General features: G+C 51.6%; 2 protein-coding genes across 13 annotated transcripts in view; one reads left to right on the forward strand and one right to left on the reverse strand.

Moving 5' to 3' along the window:
• The window catches only part of Dlg4 (discs large MAGUK scaffold protein 4), a 29,324-nt gene extending 16,890 nt beyond the window's left edge, over positions 1–12,434 (reverse strand). Inside the window, exons 1-4 of one of the 12 annotated variants that reach the window (XM_034507604.2) lie at positions 12,401–12,434; positions 12,126–12,224; positions 11,815–11,855; positions 2,912–2,977 (exon numbers count right to left, since the gene is read on the reverse strand). In XM_034507604.2, coding sequence (XP_034363495.1) covers positions 2,912–2,977; positions 11,815–11,855; positions 12,126–12,224; positions 12,401–12,419 — 225 coding nt within the window. In that variant the 5' untranslated portion in view covers positions 12,420–12,434. Of the gene's footprint in view, positions 1–83; positions 201–922; positions 1,116–2,812; positions 2,978–3,468; positions 5,705–5,814; positions 5,838–10,693; positions 11,060–11,814; positions 11,856–12,125; positions 12,225–12,388 lie in introns of those variants that run through there. The other 11 variants (XM_034507603.2, XM_076936464.1, XM_076936462.1 and 8 more) reach the window with 11 other exon arrangements.
• Positions 12,435–14,167: 1,733 nt separating this feature from the next.
• Positions 14,168–19,354, forward strand: Acadvl (acyl-CoA dehydrogenase very long chain). The gene is made up of 20 exons (XM_034507612.2): positions 14,168–14,331; positions 14,399–14,474; positions 14,741–14,806; positions 14,895–14,967; positions 15,051–15,115; positions 15,207–15,341; positions 16,037–16,181; positions 16,309–16,438; positions 16,530–16,655; positions 16,907–17,105; positions 17,298–17,402; positions 17,802–17,888; positions 17,974–18,036; positions 18,123–18,224; positions 18,301–18,398; positions 18,481–18,553; positions 18,630–18,702; positions 18,781–18,853; positions 18,952–19,027; positions 19,101–19,354. The coding sequence occupies exons 1-20, from the start codon at positions 14,189–14,191 to the stop codon at positions 19,239–19,241; spliced, it is 2,049 nt and encodes a 682-aa protein (XP_034363503.1). The 5' UTR covers positions 14,168–14,188; the 3' UTR covers positions 19,242–19,354.
• Positions 19,355–19,385: the final 31 nt, after the last annotated feature.

Here is a 19,385-nt window from a genome sequence, read left to right on the forward strand (position 1 = left end):
CCCCTCTGCGGCCCTTTTCCTGTCTCTATACCTTCACAATCATCCGGATATCTTGATAACCCTTCCCCCAATTTGTCCCTCACCTTGGCATACATTTGCTCTAAATCTTGCGCCATGAGAATCCGGGGTTTCCCCAGCTTCTGGTCCCTCCCTCTCTCTCACCCACCCGCCATCCAATCCACCCCTTCCTCCAGGGACCAGGTTGCCTAGCAACAGTATCTAAGACCAGCCAAGACCTGGGGAGACCCACCTCCAGGAGGCCTGGTAGTCAGGACGACGGGTGGGGGCGTGGCCTATGGTACGACAGACTCCCTAGAGCAAAGGACTCGATGAGTCCCATCTCTCTGGCTCTAGACCCGCCTACCGCTAGCCAGCCCAAGAGGCCAGGAGGATTCTATTCGTGGGCGTGGGCGCAGAGCATCCTGAATAATCTGCCTTCCTCTCTGCTTAGAGCCCCTCACCCTATGCAGTTCAAAGAACATCAGGAAGAAGGAACTGTAAAAAGCATCCAGAACCTAGCCTGCTCTTCTACTGCCTCCCCTCCTCCCTGCCCCCACTTCATTAAGGAAAGGGTTAAATCGAGGCGTGCCCGGGTCCCTGACGTCAGTGGCCTCAACGCAGCCGGGTCTCTAGCTAAACTGCAGGGCGGGGCCAGCTTTAGAATTGTCCTAGGGGCTTCCCCAATTGCCAGGGCAACCGAAGCCACGTCTCTATGGCAATGAGGTGAGGCTGCCAAGAGACTCCTTCCGGGGGTCCCCAATCTATTTCCTCCTTAGACAAATATTTGAAACCGACCAAGCATGAGGATTCCCAATCCCCTTCCTAAGTTCTCCTTCTCCTATAAAGGTCTCTCTTCTCTCTTACTGCTATTTCTCAAGCCCAGAAACTCCCAGCCATTGCAGGCCCATAATAGATTCCATACCCATGAATCAACTGTCATTTTCTCCTCCAAGCAAACGCTGTTGTCTAGCCAATAGTCACTGGCAGCTGAAGTCATCCACAATTTCATCCTCCGTGGCACACAGCTACAGACCCTCCTTGTACTACCTCTCTCCACACCCAAGCAATCCCTCTCTATTCTTTGTCTCTACTCTCACCCCACACCCTCCCTAGAGCCTTGTCCCCAGCCTTCAGTTTTCCAAAATCTCCCAACCCCCACCCCCGTCGCCATTCTCCACCCTGCTCCCTGGCTCCATACCAGCCTTCAGCTCTGTCCCCTAGCATCTCCTATCCTCACCTCCACCTCTCTAAAGAGAGAGCCTCGTTCTTCTCCTTTACCTCATCCTTGACTCCTTAACGGTCCATCCCCCAAATCACAGTCCTCCGCTTTCAACCCACTCCCCATTTTCTGTGGATACTGGGGCATCTCCCATCCCTTGGCTGAAGCCCTGACCTGAGGCTTCCTCTGGCACTCTTCCAGCCACTCTTCCCTGAGCTCTGGTACTACACTCCCCAACACTGTAGTACCACCACCCCTCAAGAACCTCATTCCCCTCCCCACTCAAGACATAATGGCCCCATCTTGCAAAAGACATCTGGAATCTTAACTTCCTGAGGCCGGGGAGTTGCACACAAATATTCTCCATGGCTCCCACTCCCTGCACTTCATTTTCCTTGGTCTCAATGAGCAGCTTAGTAAACAGCCCCAATTCCAGCCCTCCGTGCTAGTGCTGCGAGACCCTTGCCCTTCCCACCTTCCTCCAACTCCTCCCTTAGCCACTGTCCTGCCTCATCCCTTGGCTCACAAGCACCCCTCCTTCTTCTTAGTGAAATGTCAGCAACTGGGGTCCCCCTTCCTAGAACATCCCTCGCTTCTGGGCTCCCAGTATCCTCCTCAGCCTCCCAGCTTGTATCCCTGAAAGAAGAGACTGAGAGAAAGTAGGCTGGGAAATAAAAGGCCTCTCCGAACTAGAGGGGGGAAAAGCATACTGTAAGCACAACGAGGAGAAGGGGAACAAACAGGTGGGCATGTATAATAATGATGACAGGATGCCAGAAGAAGGTGTGGATGGAGGTGAGACCCGCAGGAAGCAAAAAGACAGAGACGATCAGAAATCAGGAAACTGGGAAAGAAATAGGAAGCTGGAGGACAGAGAGGACTGCTCAAACCAGGAGAGGATTGATCAGGCCACAGAGGCCTGAGCTGGGGATCAGCGTGAGGGGGAAGGAGATGCATGCGTGGGAGGAAGAGAGAGACAGCATCAAGAACCAGCCAGCCAGCCAGCAAGGGGGGGGGGTGCACAGGAGGGGAGCAAAGACTGGGGCACAGGAAGAGCAGAAAGGACCAAGACTTGAAGTCTCAGTCCAGCCAGATGGAAAGAGCTGGAGACTCGGGAACAGGCAGAGCCAGGCCCAGAGGCAGAGGTTGGGGGAGGAGGTGGGGAAAGGGACAAGAGCAAATGAGGGCACCAGGAGCTTGGAACAGAGCTCTGGACATAGAAAACTGAAGCGGAGGCTGGGGGTGTGGAGGAATGAAGAGCGCCCTGGCATTGGGGACACTTTTGGGGATCCATCCATCCTCTTAACACACCAATCACACGCAAAGGCATACATTCTGGCTTTAGGTTCCGAGCCCACTCCCACTTGCCTAGCCTATTTCTCCTCTGTGAGACCAAAGTGTTTCCAGCGTCTATCCCCACCCCCAATCCAAAAGCACAGCCCCCCACCCCAGTCCCAGGAGTCCAAGAACAAGATGCCAGGCCACCCCAATCTTTTCCCCCCCATAACTCTTGCCCTACCGGCCCTTGGGGGATTGCTGCAGCTCCGAAGCTCCGAGGGCAGCACTAGGGAGGGGGCCGCCAGGGTCTCCTACCTTGAGGGGGGAGAGGTGGGCGTGGCCCACGACCCCGTGGACGGCCTCGAGGTGGGACAAGTTCCTCTCCGCCACGTGCACCAGCTCGGGGGCGTTTACCTGGTTGGGGAGGTGGGCCGGGCTGTGTTCCAGAGGGGGCGTGTCTTCATCTTGGTAGCGGTATTTCTGGGGATGGGGACCGAGGCAGCGTCACTGGGCCAGCCCAGAGCCTCTAGCTCCAGGCGCTCGCCTGGACCGCCTCCTTTTCCCAGAGCAGTGCAGTGCGGAAGGCCCTGGGGCCTGACCAACTCCTCCCCCTCCCTCTCCTCCAGCCCATTGGCTCCCCTCTCTCCACCCTCCCGACAGCCCCTCTCCAGCCAAGGCCTCAGCACCTCTCATCTCTACCCAAGTCTAGGCTCCATCCTCCAACTTCCGACTCATATCCTATGGCTTTGACAGTCTACCTCACACCCCCACCGTTGTCTCCATACTTTTCCCAAGCAAGCCTTGATCCACTCCATCCTGTTAAGAGTTCTAGCAGCTGACCCTTGTACCCTTATGTATTCCCAAGTTCTTTTTTTCCATCATCATCCCACACTCCCATACTCCACCCTACCCTTAGCACCCCAGCCTCCCCATGGCAGCCTCTCCCCCATAAGCAATTGGCTCTCCAGCACCTTGCATGCCTGAAACAGGAACCGAAGTCAGGTACTTCAGCTAGAAAATACTTGCCACCAGCAGCCCTTGAGCAGGACAAGGCTAAACCTGTCCCACTCTTCCTTCTTTGGCCTCTCTCACTCCCAATTACTCAGCAAAGGGGCCCCAGAAGCTAGCCAGCTAATCCGGATATACTAGACGGGAATGAGATGGGGGAGGAAGTGAGGGAACGGAGGCAGGAAGGCTTAGATGGGAAGCAGGGTGCAGAAATGAGTATCAGGCCCCCAGAAGGAGGAAAAAACAATACAACGCTCAAACTGAATTTCTGATCTCCCCCTGACTTTTGGAGGTAAAGGGCTCAACATGACTCCCAATTAGGCAGCCGCCAGAACAAGAGCCTCCTACACCACCTTAATAGCAAAATCAGTAAATAAGATTAACTGGGGGTAAGAGAGAGGCAGCAGCGAAGGGTGATAAGTCAGCTTGGCTCCTTCCACATCTGCCTCTACTATGCCTTTCTAGGCCCCTCCCCTCCAGAGCTGACCCCCACAGAAGCTGAACTGTCAAAACTCCAGACTCAAGAGAAAGGGGAGAGAATCAGATGCAGCTCTCCCTAGGGGAGTGGAGAAAACAAAATACAGCTGCTAGTACACGTGGGCAGAATTTCCCTCCCAAGGTCTCTGAGCAAGTGAGAATACCAGCATCTGGAGGGCAACAGCAGCAAGACTAAGAAGGAAGGTATCAGGGACCATCATGTCTGATGCTGAGTATGATTCTGACAATTCTGAGGATGAGGAATCGGCTGACTGTAGATTAAGGATATAGTAAGAGAATTAGGGGAGGCATGTGGTCCTGTCTACAAGACTCTCAGTCCCTGAGGTGCCTGGAGTTAAGCAGCACCCTGAGCGTGATAGTGTACCCCTTTAATCCCAGTCTTTGGGAGGCAGAGGCAAGCATATCTCTGGGAATTTGAGGTCAGCCTGGTCTTATAGAAACTTCCAGACCAGGTAGGGTTACATATAGAGACGCTGTCTCAATAAATAAATAAACAAAATAAACAAAACCACTCTACATGTTTGAAGAGCCTTAAAGAGGGAAAATGGGGCTCACCAAGTGTGGGTCACAGATTTAAAAAACGCTAAATTCTCAGTGTCAGCAGCATGGGAAAGGAGAACATAGAGAAGAAACTCCAGCATGGTGGTATATGTATAAAGTTCTCTGTACTCTAGAAGCAGAGGCAGAGGGCTGAGGCGTTCAAGGTCACCCATGCCTACATAGTGAGTTCAGGACCAGCCTGAACCCTATTTTAACCCTCTCCTGCCCCCCAAAAGAAAGAGAGGAAAGAAAGTAAGGAGAGTACAGACATAATAGCCCTTCTCAAAGGCTGAGCTGTGGCGGGTTAGCAGTTCTGATGAGCAGGTCCATTCTGACCACCAAACGAGCTGAGGGATAATGCCCCAGACATTAAATGCCAATAGGAGTTGCCCTGAATTTCCCTGCAAGATAAATCAAGCAGGAGCAAAACTTGCACGTCCCAAGTTTTGGAAACTGAAGAGAACCTGAGTCCAATGTTCCTTCATGGTCACCCCACTTAACAGGAAACTTCTAAATCTGAGGAACGGCCAGGCGCACCAAAGAAAATGGAGACGCGGAGGGAGACAAGCATTTATTCTAGACAAGAACCAAAGGAGATCTTTTATCATGGTGATCCCCATATCTCCCTGTTCCATCCTTATGATGGGCAGGGACTTACGTCTGACACTGTGAGAACTAAGGACCACAGAATGAAGAACCAGAGTTCTCAAAATGTAACTGGAAGAGTTAAAGCCTTGGGTCAGTCCTCGGGAATTGTAGGGCCCTCAGGACTCTGCAGGGTAGGAGAATTCTGACATTGCAAACATGGGGCTGGGGAGGTCGACCCCTCTCAGCCCTGGATTGCAAAGCAGCTTAAACCAAGCGGAAGGAGGACACATCTATAACCCACTGGGATGCAGGGCCCGACTGGTTCTATGCTACTGGGGCAAGTCCGCATCCCCAATATATTAGGACTTGAAACAAGGACAAGACCTAAGGACGGGACACAGATGATGGCCCTGTTTTTCCTTCCCCCTATCTTCAAAGCCCCAGCTACACAGAATGACCTGGAACCGGGGCTTATACCCCAAAAATAAAGGGGTGTGGGTTAAAGTGGATAACAAGAGGTACAACCCACTGCGCCTGTTATCAAGAAGTTACAACCCAGAGACCCCACGCCAAGCAAAGGGAAGAGCAACAGCACTTGAAGCTCTTGAGATTGGGGGGGTTGGGGGGGCGGTCTGGGATGAGGGAAGCGGGCCGGATCCCGGATCCCGTACCGCGGCACGTACCACGCAGAGACACATGGAGGCGAATCTGTTCCGAGTCGACATGGAGAAGGGGAGGGGGACTAAGGGGAGGGTATGGGTGGGATAGCAAGGGTGCTGGGTTGGGGAGGGGGAGGGGCCGAGGGGGCGGGGGCTGCGGCGGCCGCGGCGACAGGAGGCTGCGGCCAGGGAAAGGGGGGGCGGCGCCTGCGCAGTACGGGAGAGCGTCATGATGGGAGAGGAGGGTGAGGGGAGACCCTCTTGGCTACCAACTTCTTTCGATTCCAGCTATTTCCTACTGATTTTAACTTCCCACGGTATACTCCTGTTTCGACCCCTCTACAGATAACTGACACTTGTAAAATTAGCACCTTATCTCTGGTTCTCAGGGACCCCTTATTTCACTTAATTCTGCACCATCCCCAAAACACTGGGCTTCTATTACAAAACCCCACTGGGTATCTCATCGGTACTGTACTCCTAGACTACAGGGGAGGCAGCAGCATTTTTCTGTATCACTTCATAAGCCCCCACCCTAAGCCTTTTTACTGTAAACATCCCATAAGGTTCCAAAGCATCCCTGGCAGAGGCCCTGCAGTCCATCCAGCCCCATCCCATAACTAGACAATGCTTCTTCAAGTTTAAAGACCACAGATCTTCGCTGTGTCCTCAAACTGATATGCCCTTTAAATCATTTTATCTGTTCCCCCCCCCCCCAATCTACCAGTAATGACCTTAACATTAATGTATTATTACCCTTGGCTAACACAAACATCCAACTAAAGCCTCTTCAAATTTGTTTGGCGTTTCCTCATCCAAATCACTAAACTGAATGATATGCTGGACTTCCTGGACCCCAAAACCTCACCAGAACCAATTGTGAGTATTATTTAATCTGCCTTAAAGCAAACCTTCCAAATTCCATTGCAGTTTCTTCAAATTATTCCCAACTCTTGCCCTACATTAAGAATTATTTTATCTAAAAAAAAAAAAGAATTATTTTATCTTTTACTTAAATTTTTATTACCTTTGTGCATATATGAGCACACAATTGTGTGTGTTATAGTATGGTATGGGGAGGTCAGGAAACAATTTTAGGGGGTTGGTTCTCTCCTTCTATCACGTGAGTTACAAGGATTCAACTAAGGTTGTCAGGCTTGACAATACATGCCTTTACCCACATCCTGACAGCTCCAGTATGTCCTGCCTCCAACCTCAACCTCCCAAGTTCTGAGATTACCAGCATGAATTTACTATTCTTTTCTTTACTGCTCAAATTAGTAAATTACTTTAGCACTAGGGAGACAGAGGCAGGCTAGTCTCTGTGAGTTCCAGGCAAGCCTGGCCTACAGAGTGAGACCCTGTCTCAAAATAATAATTTCACCAATGATCTGGACTGCAATTTATAGTGACCCACAAATCTTTCAGAATACCCTAAATTGCTCCATATCACTTCAGTCTTCTATCCCTTCCCAAACTCCTGAACTTGCAAAGCTCTCTCCCAGAGACCCTCCCAGCAAATGTTCACCACTCTCATGGGGCTTCTCCCCAAATCAGCTGTCTACAGAATATAAAATTCACACCCAGGGCAAAAGGCATTAATGGCCTCTGTAGAATCTCAACCCTGCACTTATTGGCCTCCCTGTACTTATCAGCCTCTGTTAGGTAACCCCCCAAGATAACCCCCCCCCTCAATGTCCTAGTTTCCTACCTAAATAAAATGCATGGATCCTCAGAAAGAACCAATGCGGAACAGGCTTGAACTCAAATTTTCTTTTTAGTCTAAAAAATACGTAGACCCTGCTTCTCCACCAGTAGGCACTATGGACTATCAAGACCCTCTTTCATCCCCCATTTCCTTTTTCCCTCCATTTTCCGTTTCCCCGTTGCCTGGCAACGCAGCAATCAAGGACTTTGCCGTCGCCTAGCAACTGTCTCCCTGGAACATAGAGCTGAGGTAGGAGGGTAACTCTGATGAAATCTGAACTGGCCTCCATCTTAGGAAAATTGAGACGTCATATCTCCAACCCACGGATTCTCCTTCCCAAAGACCCCCGCATCCCGCAGTTACTGGGACAAGGACCACACGAACCGGGTCTCCTTTCCATACAGGAACCACACCCCGCCCCTCCCGGGTCAGCCCCGCCCTCGTTTTGGTCTGGCAACCTAGTCCCTCCCCTTTCTGAGGGTTGTTGCCCGCCTCTGATAGAGTAAGCCGACTCCGCCGACTTGCTCCATGAAACCACGCCTCTCTCCGCTTCCCGCCCATTCGCTCCCCCAGCCTCGCCCACACTATCCTTCCGCCACGCCCCTGCCGACCAATGAATGAAGCTATTGGACATATTGCCCCGCCCCCAGCACCTTAGTTTTGCCCAATAAGGACCACCCAGAGGGCTTAACCACTTCGCCTCCAGGGCCTTGGCCAAATGCCCCCTATTTTTTCCCTACTTTTCCCCCCAGCCTCCATTTGTTCTGCTCCACCCTCCGCCACCCTCGCCCTGCCCTCAAGTCCGCCACGCAACTTCAGTCGTCGCTGGTTACCATGGCAACTGCGGCAGCAGCGCGGGGAGAAGGGGGAGGGACGGGGGCGGAGTGGGAGAAAGCTGCTCAGAGATAGAGATACTGGCAGAGATCTAGGTACCGAATAAGACTCCGTGATAGCTGTAAAGCAGAGTTTCCACGGAGCACGGAGCTGAGCACATATTAAGTATTCAAAAATGTTCCTTAAATGACTGCAGCAATTTATAAATATAGGCAACGAAAGATGGGAGGGCTATCAAACAGACCAGGAGAGCTCAGTGACTACAAAGGCTGAGCACTCCTAATCCCACTCCCCAGCATTTTCAGAGGGCAGAAGCCATGTGCCCCCTGCTGGATTCTCCAGGGCCACCCTCCATTGGCCTGGATAGAGAGGAACCACAACTCCCAACAGTCCTATGGACAACCACACTCTACCATTGAAGGCTCTTGTACCTCAAGGCTTTATGGGAGTTGGAGTCCCTCTATCCTGAGGCTGGCAAGTTTTCTGGCCAATGAATATGGCAAACCTGTGTCTACAAACCTCACTAAGACCCGAATGCATGATTCTCTCTGCAAGCCTCCTACCTTCAGGGTTGCTCAATCATGTGCTCCATCGAACACAGAGATTTGGAGCAGAGAAATGAATAAATGCATCCACCCAGAATAGATACCAGTGCCGCCCAGCCCCTCACCCTTACTGGATTTCATGTGTTCATGCGTTAGAAGGAGAATCCACACATTCCAATGGGCTTCCTATATACATCTGTACAAAGGTGATGACAGCTAGGTTGCCAAGGCCAGGGATTAGGCCTAAGGACAGGAGACACAAAGAGGCAGACACTGACTGAAAGAGGGCCAGAAGAACTGAGGCACGAAAATCTACTGAAAACTACAGGGGATGAGAGAAGCAGCAACCTGGAAGAAAGCCTAAAACCCACAGACCAGGAGAAAAACAAGCAGCCCTGTAGATGGGGTGAGGGATACAGACCTAAAGTCTTCGGTCCCCAGTCTCTAACTGTGTCCACACGTGCACAATGCATGTGTATACACATGTGTGAGTTTGTGGCAAGGAACATGTGTGTCCTCAGCTTCCTTCCATAAGAAGCTGCAGTTCCCACTAAATATAACCCCCTCCCCAGCCTGTGACTCACCCGGACCCCGCCTCCCCCGGCCCCCACTTCCTGTCCCACCCCCCAGCCCCCAGCTGCCTGCCACCCGCCCAAGCCTCCCTCCACACACCAGGCATCCAGCTTGCCAGTCCCAGAGTCTGGGAGCAAACGACCTAAGCTTCTTGGGCGTCCATCCCAGATCTCCCACTCTTTCCAGGCTCTGACCACAGGGACACCCTTGAACCCTTGTATGGATCCCAGCTCCACCAGCCCTGCCCTCTTCCTACACCTTTTTACCCCAGTGGCCTCTTGAGCTCACAAGTCTTCAGAGACCCTGAGATCCAGGTGTCCTCCCAAGAGTCAGGGTAACATCTCCCCAACCCCCACCCCCCACCCCGCATCTGCTCTTCTGTTCTCTTGACCAGAGCTAGATAAAATGTGGGAGATGGGAATCCTGGGCTCCTGACTGGGCTACCCCCAAATTCTGTACCACCCACTGGTCCCCCTCCTCAACTACCTTCTAGCCTCCTACCCCAAACCTCTCATCATTCTTAGGAGATGGCAGCCTCAGCTATTGCAGCCTTCTAGCTCCCATGGGAGCACCCCTAACCCCACCTGGTCCATTCTCTCAGGTAAGGCTGTATCAGGCCTCAGCCCTCTGACAACTCCCAGGTCACTCTATTCCACATAACTCAACCCTAAATGTACAATTAAATCAGGAGCATCACAAAGATGTCTAGCACAAGATGTTCTATTATCTGAAGGCCCACCCTTACCTGCTAGTTGACACGGCCAGACAAGCCAGACACTTACAACCAGTGACCTTTACCCTCATGCCAAGAGACCCCCCCTCCAATTGGTCAGCACCTCGAAATGAGCTTTTTTGCCCAGGAAGGAAGACAGCCCTCCCCGCAACACACTCACATAGCCCACCTTCCCACATATATGAGCAGAACTCCCATGTGAGGCAGGCAGGCTTCTCCTTAAATAAATTTCCCTCAAAACATTGAACACCAAAGCCCACCAAGCCACCCCAAACACCAAATTCTCCATTTCTTTATAGGTACAAAATGATCACTCCAGGAGGCACCTGTGGCCAAATCCACCGTTTTCTCAGATGTGAACCCCAAAACTAAATTGTGACCCCCCTCTAATACATCTTACTTCAGATGCTCTCACTTCAGTGCCTACAGCCCTACATAAGGCCTACCTAACCCTTCTCCACAAATTCATTCCCTACTCCCCCTCCCCACTGCTCCCCCTGTCATGCTTACCTTGGTTGTCACTATACAGAGACAGTCCATGTTGGGGGGCCTGGCCGCGGCGGCGAGTAGGGGGCTCTGACTTCATTGGAGTTTTGTTCCTCCCCTCGGTGGGTTCTCACCCCTCCCCCCTCCGCACCCCACTTTTGCAGGGGGGGCCAGGATGGGGGGAGGGGTGAGAGGGGAAGGAGAAGGTTGGAGAAGAGAAGGGTAGGGGAGCGTGGAAGGGAGGGGGGACCCTAAAAGGGGCTCCCCAGTAGAGGGGAGGGGGCTTGAGGAGCACACCCCGATTCTCAGGAGGGGCAGGGGCACAGGGGGCTGGCAGCCCCGGAGTTCTGGGGCTGGGGCATGAGCTGGGGTGGGGGAGGGGAACTGGATATCGGGAAGCCCCAGGATATGCGGGGGTCTTGCCAAACGGCCAGGGGCTAGGGGCCGTGGCGGGGGAGTGGGGTGGGGGGGGTTGGAGATGGCAGCGGCCGATGTAGCCGCGGAGCCGAGGAGGGAAGGGGAGAGAGGAGGAGAGAGGAAGCAGGGGGAGGGAGGGAGGGAGCTAGGAGCCAGAATGGGGGGGTGCCTTGGCAGTGTTAACTCCTTCACTGCTGGCAGGAACCCGGATAATGAGAAAGGCGATAGAAGCACAAGCAGAGAGGCCCTACAGCAAACATGGAGACCTGGCTAACCTCGGTGATGACAGCAAAGACAAGGAGGATGGATTTCATTCCTTAGAGGGAAAAAGCCCACAGCTGGGATGGGAGTATCCCTGGTTGGTTGAGTGCTGGAGGGAGGCCACAGCATGGGGTAAGGGGAAAGAAGGAGGGGCTGGCAGTAGAGAATCTTGGGGACCTAGTTCTCCCCTAGGAGTCACAGGAAGTCTGAAAAGTAATTAATTATGACCTGGACTTTCTGGTGCTGAAATTGGGGCAATCCAAGAAAGGGGAGAAGAAAGGAGAAAGGGTACAGGGCTGGCTGCCCACAGAAAGCACTGTCAATGACCCCAACTCTTCAGTCAGTATTAGGGATCTTGTTGCCAAGGCCCCTAAGTCTCAGTTTAAAATTAGCAAGAATGTACTCGTCCCTCCAGTCCTGTCAGCTGGAGCAGTCAGGAAGCCAGGCACCCACCATCATCACCTTACCTGACTCTCTGAGATGCAAGCCTCATAATAGTCCAGGATGTCTGTCACAGGAACAGAATCAAGTCACCCTCTCAAATCCCAGGCCCATCTGGCCACCCCTGCAACCCATGGCCTCTGTGTGTCAAGAGGAAGCTCCTCTAGTTAGGATAGATGCTGCCGGGAGGGAGGCACAGCGGGATGACTCTACACAAGCTATAGCCTGGGCTAGATGCTCTGCAGATTTCCAACCAGCTTAGAACCTGTAACATTTGACCTCATACCCCAGGCCAGCCCTTTCCATTGTGGCCCCTCAGAACACTGGCATTACTCACCCAGCAAGGCCTGGAAAAGGTCACTGTGCAGCACTGTGAGGAGGGGAGGTGCCCACCGCAACAGTGGGGGGGCCAGGAGCCAGAGGGCTGACCTGGGAGCTGGTAAAAAAAAAAGCAAGTGACAAAGGATCGAGCCACTTACACACTTAGTCACCTAAAGTTTCCCGTCCTTTGTCTTTTCTTCCTGGACCCCATGGAAAGATTCAGGAAGAGAAGGAACCCCCGGACCCCCCATCACAGATCCAGATCTCCCCTTCACAGACCCTCTTTTTCACCTCTTGGTCTCTGGGACATCTCTCTTCTCTCGATTTAATCTCCCTAATCCGCCAAGATTGAAGTTGAGCTGTCTTCACCCTACGCAGTTGTAGCTAGTAGACAAGCAGATCAGGGTTCCATTCTTCCCCGGAACACCAGGTGACACTTTGTTCCACATAGTGTGCCTCCCCAAAAGCCAGACATAATCTAGCTACTTTTCTAAGAGTGGGAAAGAGGGTTTTATCTAAAGTAGTCCCAGCAATTCAGAATTAAGCTCTTTTTCTTCCCAGGCCTGACCACATTTTGAAGGGGGCCGGGGCAGTGACATGGCTCCTTGGGTAAAGGAACTTGTTGCCAAGCCTGACATCAGGGACCCACATAACGGTGGAGAGAACTGTTGGAAGCTGTCTTCTGACAAGGGCTTGTGTGAGTGCACACACGCATAAACAAACCTTTAGACAAGGCTCAAAAGATCGCTCGGCGATTCAGAGCATGTGCTGCTCTCAGAGGACCTGTGTTCAGTTCCCAGTGCCCACATGCATGGCAGTGCACAACTAACTCCAGTTGCAGGTGACCCAATGCCTTCTTCTGACTGTGGTGGTAGTCAAAACACTCATATACATAAAAATTTAAAAATAAACTTTTTAAAAAAGGGCTGGGGGGCTGGAGAGATGGCTCAGTGGTTAAGAGCATTGACTGCTCTTCCAGAGGTCCTGAGTTCAATTCCCAGCAACCACATGGTGGCTCACAACCATCTGTAATGAGATCTGATGCCCTCTTCTGGTGTGTCTAAAGACAGCTACAGTGTACTCACATAAATAAAATAAATAATTCTTTAAAAATAAATAAATAAATAAATAAATAAATAAATAAATAAAGGGCTGGAGAGTTGGCTCAGTGGTTAAGAGCACTTGACTGCTCTTCCAGAGGTCCTGGGTTCAATTCCCAGCAACCACATAGTGGCTCACAACCATCTGTAATGGGATCCAATGCCTTCTGATGTATCTGAAGACAGCTACAGTGTACTCACATACATAAATTTTAAAAACACACACACACACAAAAGCATATTGCTCTTCCAGAGGACCTGAGCTCTGCTCTCAGCAACCACGTTGGGAGACTCACAACTTTACTCCAGCTCCATGGCTTCTGGTCTCTATAAGCACTGCACCCATGTGTGCATGCTTATATACAGACACACAGAGATACACATAATTAAAGCTATTTTTTATATAAAAATATTCATTTCTGAAGACTAATGTATTTGGAATCTTTACTTTAGCAGGTTCTATGTAGCTTCAAATTCATGGTGATCATAATTTAATATCTCCCAAAGTCTATGAGACCAGAGGTTCCTACTAAGTGCTTTTAGAAGTATATTGAGTTGGCAAAACCTCCTAGATCTCAGAATCTGCTTAGAGTACGCCCCAGCCTGAGTCTGCCATCTCACGCCCCTCTTTATTTGAAGGAGAAATTTTCCGAATAATCCAGGTCTCTGCATCTGACATCTGCCTTACCTTTCTTTTAACTTTAGCTAGTGAATCCTCCCTCCAGTCTACCAACAACCCTCTGGCTGTAGTCATTTAACTCTTCCTCCTTTTTCTCATCTAATCTCTTCCCTTTTTTAGTGGATGAGACTTTAGTTTAGACCAGCGGCTCTAAAGAGTTTGGGAAAGAAAACAGATCGCTTGAAGATGGATCACCCTAGGTCAAGTAGAATACAGGGACCCGATACAAGCCGGAACTTCAGTTCCCAACATGCATCGAGGCCCAAGACCACGCCCCCATCACGCAGTGCATTGTGGAGCATGAGTCAGGGCCCAGACTCACAACCTTTAGGCAGGCGAGACGCGAGGTCAGTGGTCAAGGCTTCAGCAGCAGCTTTGGAGATGCAGTTGGCTCGGATGACCCCGCGTGTGGGGCGACAGCTGTTGCGGCTGGGGGCTCGAAGGTCCGTATATAGTAAGGGGACAGTGGGTCTGGAAACCAGGGCAGGACTGAACCCCGACTCCTTACAGCTCGCGATCTACTGTGCTTCAGACACAACCCCGGCCTACCTCTGCCCAGCGACTTTATGCCACTGAGGCCACTCAGGTACGTGACAACGGGTGAGGGAGAAGGACATAGAAATGGGAGTTGCCAGCTCCCACTAGCCTGCGACCGACAGGGGTCTCTCTATTCGTCCCAGTCACCTGGTGACAGATCTGTCACAGAAAGTAGGGGAAAGGGCAAGGCAGGGTGCCCTAGTAAGAAAGAAAGGGAAAAGACACTGAACTGCACTTCTTAGAGCTAGCGCTTCCCCCTGCACACTTTTAAAGACCCATCTCCAGCCTAACTATTCTGCCCTTTCTTTCCTCCAGGCAGTTCTGGACAAGCCAGAAACCCTCTCCTCTGATGCTTCCACCAGAGAAAAACCAGCCAGGGCTGTAAGTGACCGGAAACTGGATTGACAATTATTAACCAGGAATAGAATCACCCCAAGCACCCCCTGAGAATCTTTCCTTCCTTGCCCAGGAATCTAAGTCCTTTGCAGTGGGGATGTTCAAAGGCCAGCTTAACACTGATCAGGTCTTCCCATACCCATCTGGTAAGTAAAGGCTTAGTCAATGGCAGTGTGGACAGAGCAGCCCTTCCTGCCTGACTAGCCTGTTCTCCTTTCCCATTACGCAGTGCTCAATGAAGAACAAACACAATTTCTCAAAGAGCTGGTAGGACCAATGGCCCGGTTCTTTGAGGTAAGGAATGACCAGGGCACAGTCCCTCCTGGAGTAAGATGTTAAGGAGCTTAAAGGAGCCTCTGATTATGAGATCCTATTCCTTGCCCAGGAAGTGAATGACCCTGCCAAGAATGACTCCTTGGAGAAGGTGGAGGACGACACTTTGCAGGGACTCAAGGAATTGGGGGCATTTGGTCTGCAAGTACCCAGCGAGCTAGGTGGTTTGGGACTCACTAATACCCAGGTGAGAGGATCCCCCTTGTTAACTATTATCCCTCATTGCTCCAGCTTTGGCAGACTCACCACCAGGGCCAAGCCAGAAGCCAGAGGTTCTGTCTGCCTGCCCTATTTCTCAGCTGTGTACACATCTTCCCCTGAAACGTGATCTGTGTGCAGCCCACTAGGACCATGGAGCTAACCATGGTTATGGTTCCCAAGTCTTTAGGGACTGTGAGGCAACACAGCAGGCAACCATCCCATCAAGTTCAAGGGCAGCTGGGCACAGAGGTGCATACCTTTAATCCCAGAATGGAGGCAAAAGCAGGCAGATCCCTGAGCTCAAGGCCAGCCTAGTCTACAGAGGGAGTTTCGGGACAGTCAGGGCTCCACACAGAGAAAGCCTGTCTAGGGGGAAAAAACAACTAAAAAGTTTCAGGCTAGCTGAAGCTACATAATGAGACGGTCTCAAAAACAAAACAAAAAGTTATCTAAGACCTTTGATGTCCCTGCTCCTGTCTTCTTAGGAGAGTCCAGGGCCTCACGCATGCTAGAAAAGCAGCCTACCTATGAGCTATATTACCAGTCTCTCTGTGCCCGTTGTGACTCCATTCATGCTCAGAGTAGAGATGGCCCAGCCAGGCTCCGCCCTGTTGCCCATTCTTTGTTGAGGACAAGTTCAGTGCAGGCAGCTACAAACCCAGATGCCTCCTTTCCCTCCAGTATGCTCGCTTGGCAGAGATTGTGGGCATGCATGACCTTGGTGTTAGTGTTACCCTGGGAGCTCATCAGAGCATCGGTTTCAAAGGCATCTTGCTCTATGGCACAAAGGCCCAGAAAGAAAAATACCTCCCCAGAGTGGCATCTGGTAAGGCAACCTTAAGAGACCCAGGGGGTAAGGAGTACAACACTGCTTATGGTGTTACAAGGAACCGCCTGGGGGTGTGAGGGGGCACGACTTTGATGGTCAAAGTAAACCAGTTCTCTCCCAACAGGGGAGGCTTTGGCGGCTTTCTGCCTAACGGAGCCCTCAAGTGGGTCTGATGCAGCCTCCATTCGAAGCTCAGCTGTACCTAGCCCCTGTGGAAAGTATTATACTCTAAACGGAACCAAGATTTGGATCAGGCAATCTTCCATTTCTCCTCTTCTTCCCTTCAGCCCAGTGTCCTGACCCTGCTGCTCTGAACCCTATACTAATCACCTCATTCTTCCACAGTAATGGGGGCCTGGCAGACATTTTCACTGTCTTTGCCAAGACGCCAATCAAAGATGCAGCCACGGGGGCCGTGAAAGAGAAGATCACAGCTTTTGTGGTGGAAAGGAGCTTTGGAGGGGTTACCCAGTGAGTGTGGGGCAAACCAGCAGTATCAAGGGGATAGCACTGGGCTCTCAAAAGCAGTCATTATAGGCCACACTGGGGCTCTCTCTGTATGAGAGCCACAGGTTAGCAGTTTCTCTGGGGAAACAGGCCATAGCTAGATACCTGTATCCTTTTTAGTCTGGGAAGTTCTTCCCTGATCATGAGAACTGAAAAGGCCATTTTCCCTTACAGCACCTTGTTCACACCTCAACTTTCCTGCCCTGCCTTTTCAGTGGGCTCCCTGAAAAGAAGATGGGCATCAAAGCATCTAACACATCAGAGGTGTACTTTGATGGAGTGAAGGTGCCATCAGAGAATGTGCTAGGAGAGGTGGGAGATGGCTTCAAGGTTGCTGTCAACATCCTCAACAATGGAAGATTTGGGATGGCTGCAACCCTAGCAGGCACCATGAAAGCCATCATTGCCAAGGCGGTGAGTCCCAGCTCAGTCCCTAACTAGCCTGAAGGAATTGCCCTTTGCACATGTCCCTGACTACCTTGCAGGAACTCCTGCATCAGAGCCCCGACACATGCATGCTTACTCGCACATCGGCAGAGTTAGGTCTCCAGCCCGTCCAGGTGGAGACTGCAGAACTACAGTGGGGTCACACGCACCTTCTTTCAGGTTGATCATGCTACTAATCGTACCCAGTTTGGGGACAAAATTCACAACTTTGGGATGATCCAGGAAAAGCTGGCTAGGATGGCTATTCTCCAGTATGTGACTGAGGTAAGGGCCTCCTTTGTCCCTTCCCTGGAGCCCTGTGGCTTTCTTCACAGTTGGGTCAGACTACAACCCCCAGCAGCACCTGGGGCAGTGGGTCTCCAGCTTTACACCAATGCCCTAGGGGATGCGAGGAGGCATAGTCAGTTCGCTCTGGAGAGTGGTGCTGTTCTGCTAAGTGCTTCCCAGATGTACTAAACACTAATGTTAACCCACCCCTTTAAGAAGTCTGAAGCCTCGAAGCCCCTGATTTACCAAATCAGAGGGTCAAATATTGGATGTGTTTGACCTGACTGTGGGATTAAAGTGAATGCAAGGGTTGAGGGAGGAGAGCGGAGCTGGTCTTAAGCTGTCTGATGCAGCCTTTCCTGCTTTCTTTCCCATATCCCAACCATGCCTCCTCAGTCCATGGCTTACATGCTGAGTGCCAACATGGACCAGGGATTCAAAGACTTCCAGATAGAAGCCGCCATCAGCAAAATCTTTGGCTCGGTGAGGACCCAGGCATGATGGAAGGGTAGAGTCCAGTTTAGGACCTCAGCTCCAAAACCAAACTCAAGTGGTTCTCTGTCCTCAGGAGGCGGCCTGGAAAGTGACAGATGAGTGCATCCAAATAATGGGGGGCATGGGCTTCATGAAGGTAGGTAGTACTCGTCAGCAGGGGGCATCTGTTCAGCGTGGACAGGCACATCTCAACAGAGGTTTGTGTGTCTTGTCATGGGCCAGGAACCAGGGGTAGAGCGTGTGCTCCGAGATATTCGCATCTTCCGGATCTTTGAAGGGGCAAATGACATTCTTCGACTGTTTGTGGCTCTACAAGGCTGTATGGTAAGATGAGGGAGAATCAGGGAGAGCAAGTGTGAAGGACATTGAGTACTCACAGTCAGACCCTCCTCCCCCACAGGACAAAGGAAAGGAACTCACTGGGCTTGGCAATGCCCTAAAGAATCCTCTTGGAAACGTTGGCCTCCTGATGGGAGAAGCAGGCAAACAGCTGAGGCGGTAAGCTCAGGGGCCAGGGCCAGGGCCAAAGGGAGACAAGATGGTATGCCACAACTGACCAGTCACTTCCATCTCCTCCCAGGCGAGCAGGAATTGGCAGTGGTTTGAGTCTCTCAGGAATTGTCCACCCAGAGTTAAGTCGCAGCGGTGAACTGGTAAGTGAGCCTTAGAACAGAGCCTGTGGTAGTGTGTGGCCTTCTTCTGCTGAGCTCTGTGACCTTGTCTCTTCAGGCAGTGCAGGCTCTGGATCAGTTTGCCACCGTAGTGGAAGCCAAGCTGATGAAGCACAAGAAAGGGATTGTCAGTGAGTGAGCTCTGCAACCCCTTACCTCCCTCATTCCCTCCCTCAGACTGATAACCCCCACCCTCATCTACCTGACAGATGAACAGTTCCTGCTGCAGCGACTGGCAGATGGAGCCATTGACCTCTATGCCATGGTGGTGGTTCTCTCCAGGTAAGAAGACAGAGTGGGAAGCTTGGCGAGTTTGAGCCACAGAGTAGCTGGGCCAGCACCGTAACTCAGGATTATTTTAACCTCCTGTTTCCTTACAGAGCCTCAAGATCCCTGAGTGAGGGCTACCCGACAGCACAGCATGAGAAAATGCTCTGTGATAGTTGGTGCATTGAGGTGAGCCTTGGAGCCACCCAGTACAGGTGGGCATTCAAGATACAGGCCTGACCCTCTCCTTCCCTCTCTCCAGGCTGCCACACGGATCCAAGAAAACATGGCCAGCCTGCAGTCCAGCCCTCAGCAGCAGGAGCTCTTCCGCAACTTCAAAAGCATCTCCAAGGCCATGGTGGAGAACGGAGGACTGGTCACCAGTAACCCCCTCAGAGTCTGAAGTCTCCCTAGCATCGTAGTTATGTGCCTGCTCTTATGCCAAAACACAGGCCCCCTTTATGGCGGCACTGGAGTACTTACTGCCTTAAAAACAATAAATTTTCTACCAAGTCACTCTCCTGCTGAATTTCACTGGCCCCTTCTC

Source organism: Arvicanthis niloticus, chromosome 6 (genome assembly GCF_011762505.2).
Source record: "Arvicanthis niloticus isolate mArvNil1 chromosome 6, mArvNil1.pat.X, whole genome shotgun sequence".
Taxonomy (NCBI): domain Eukaryota; kingdom Metazoa; phylum Chordata; class Mammalia; order Rodentia; family Muridae; genus Arvicanthis; species Arvicanthis niloticus.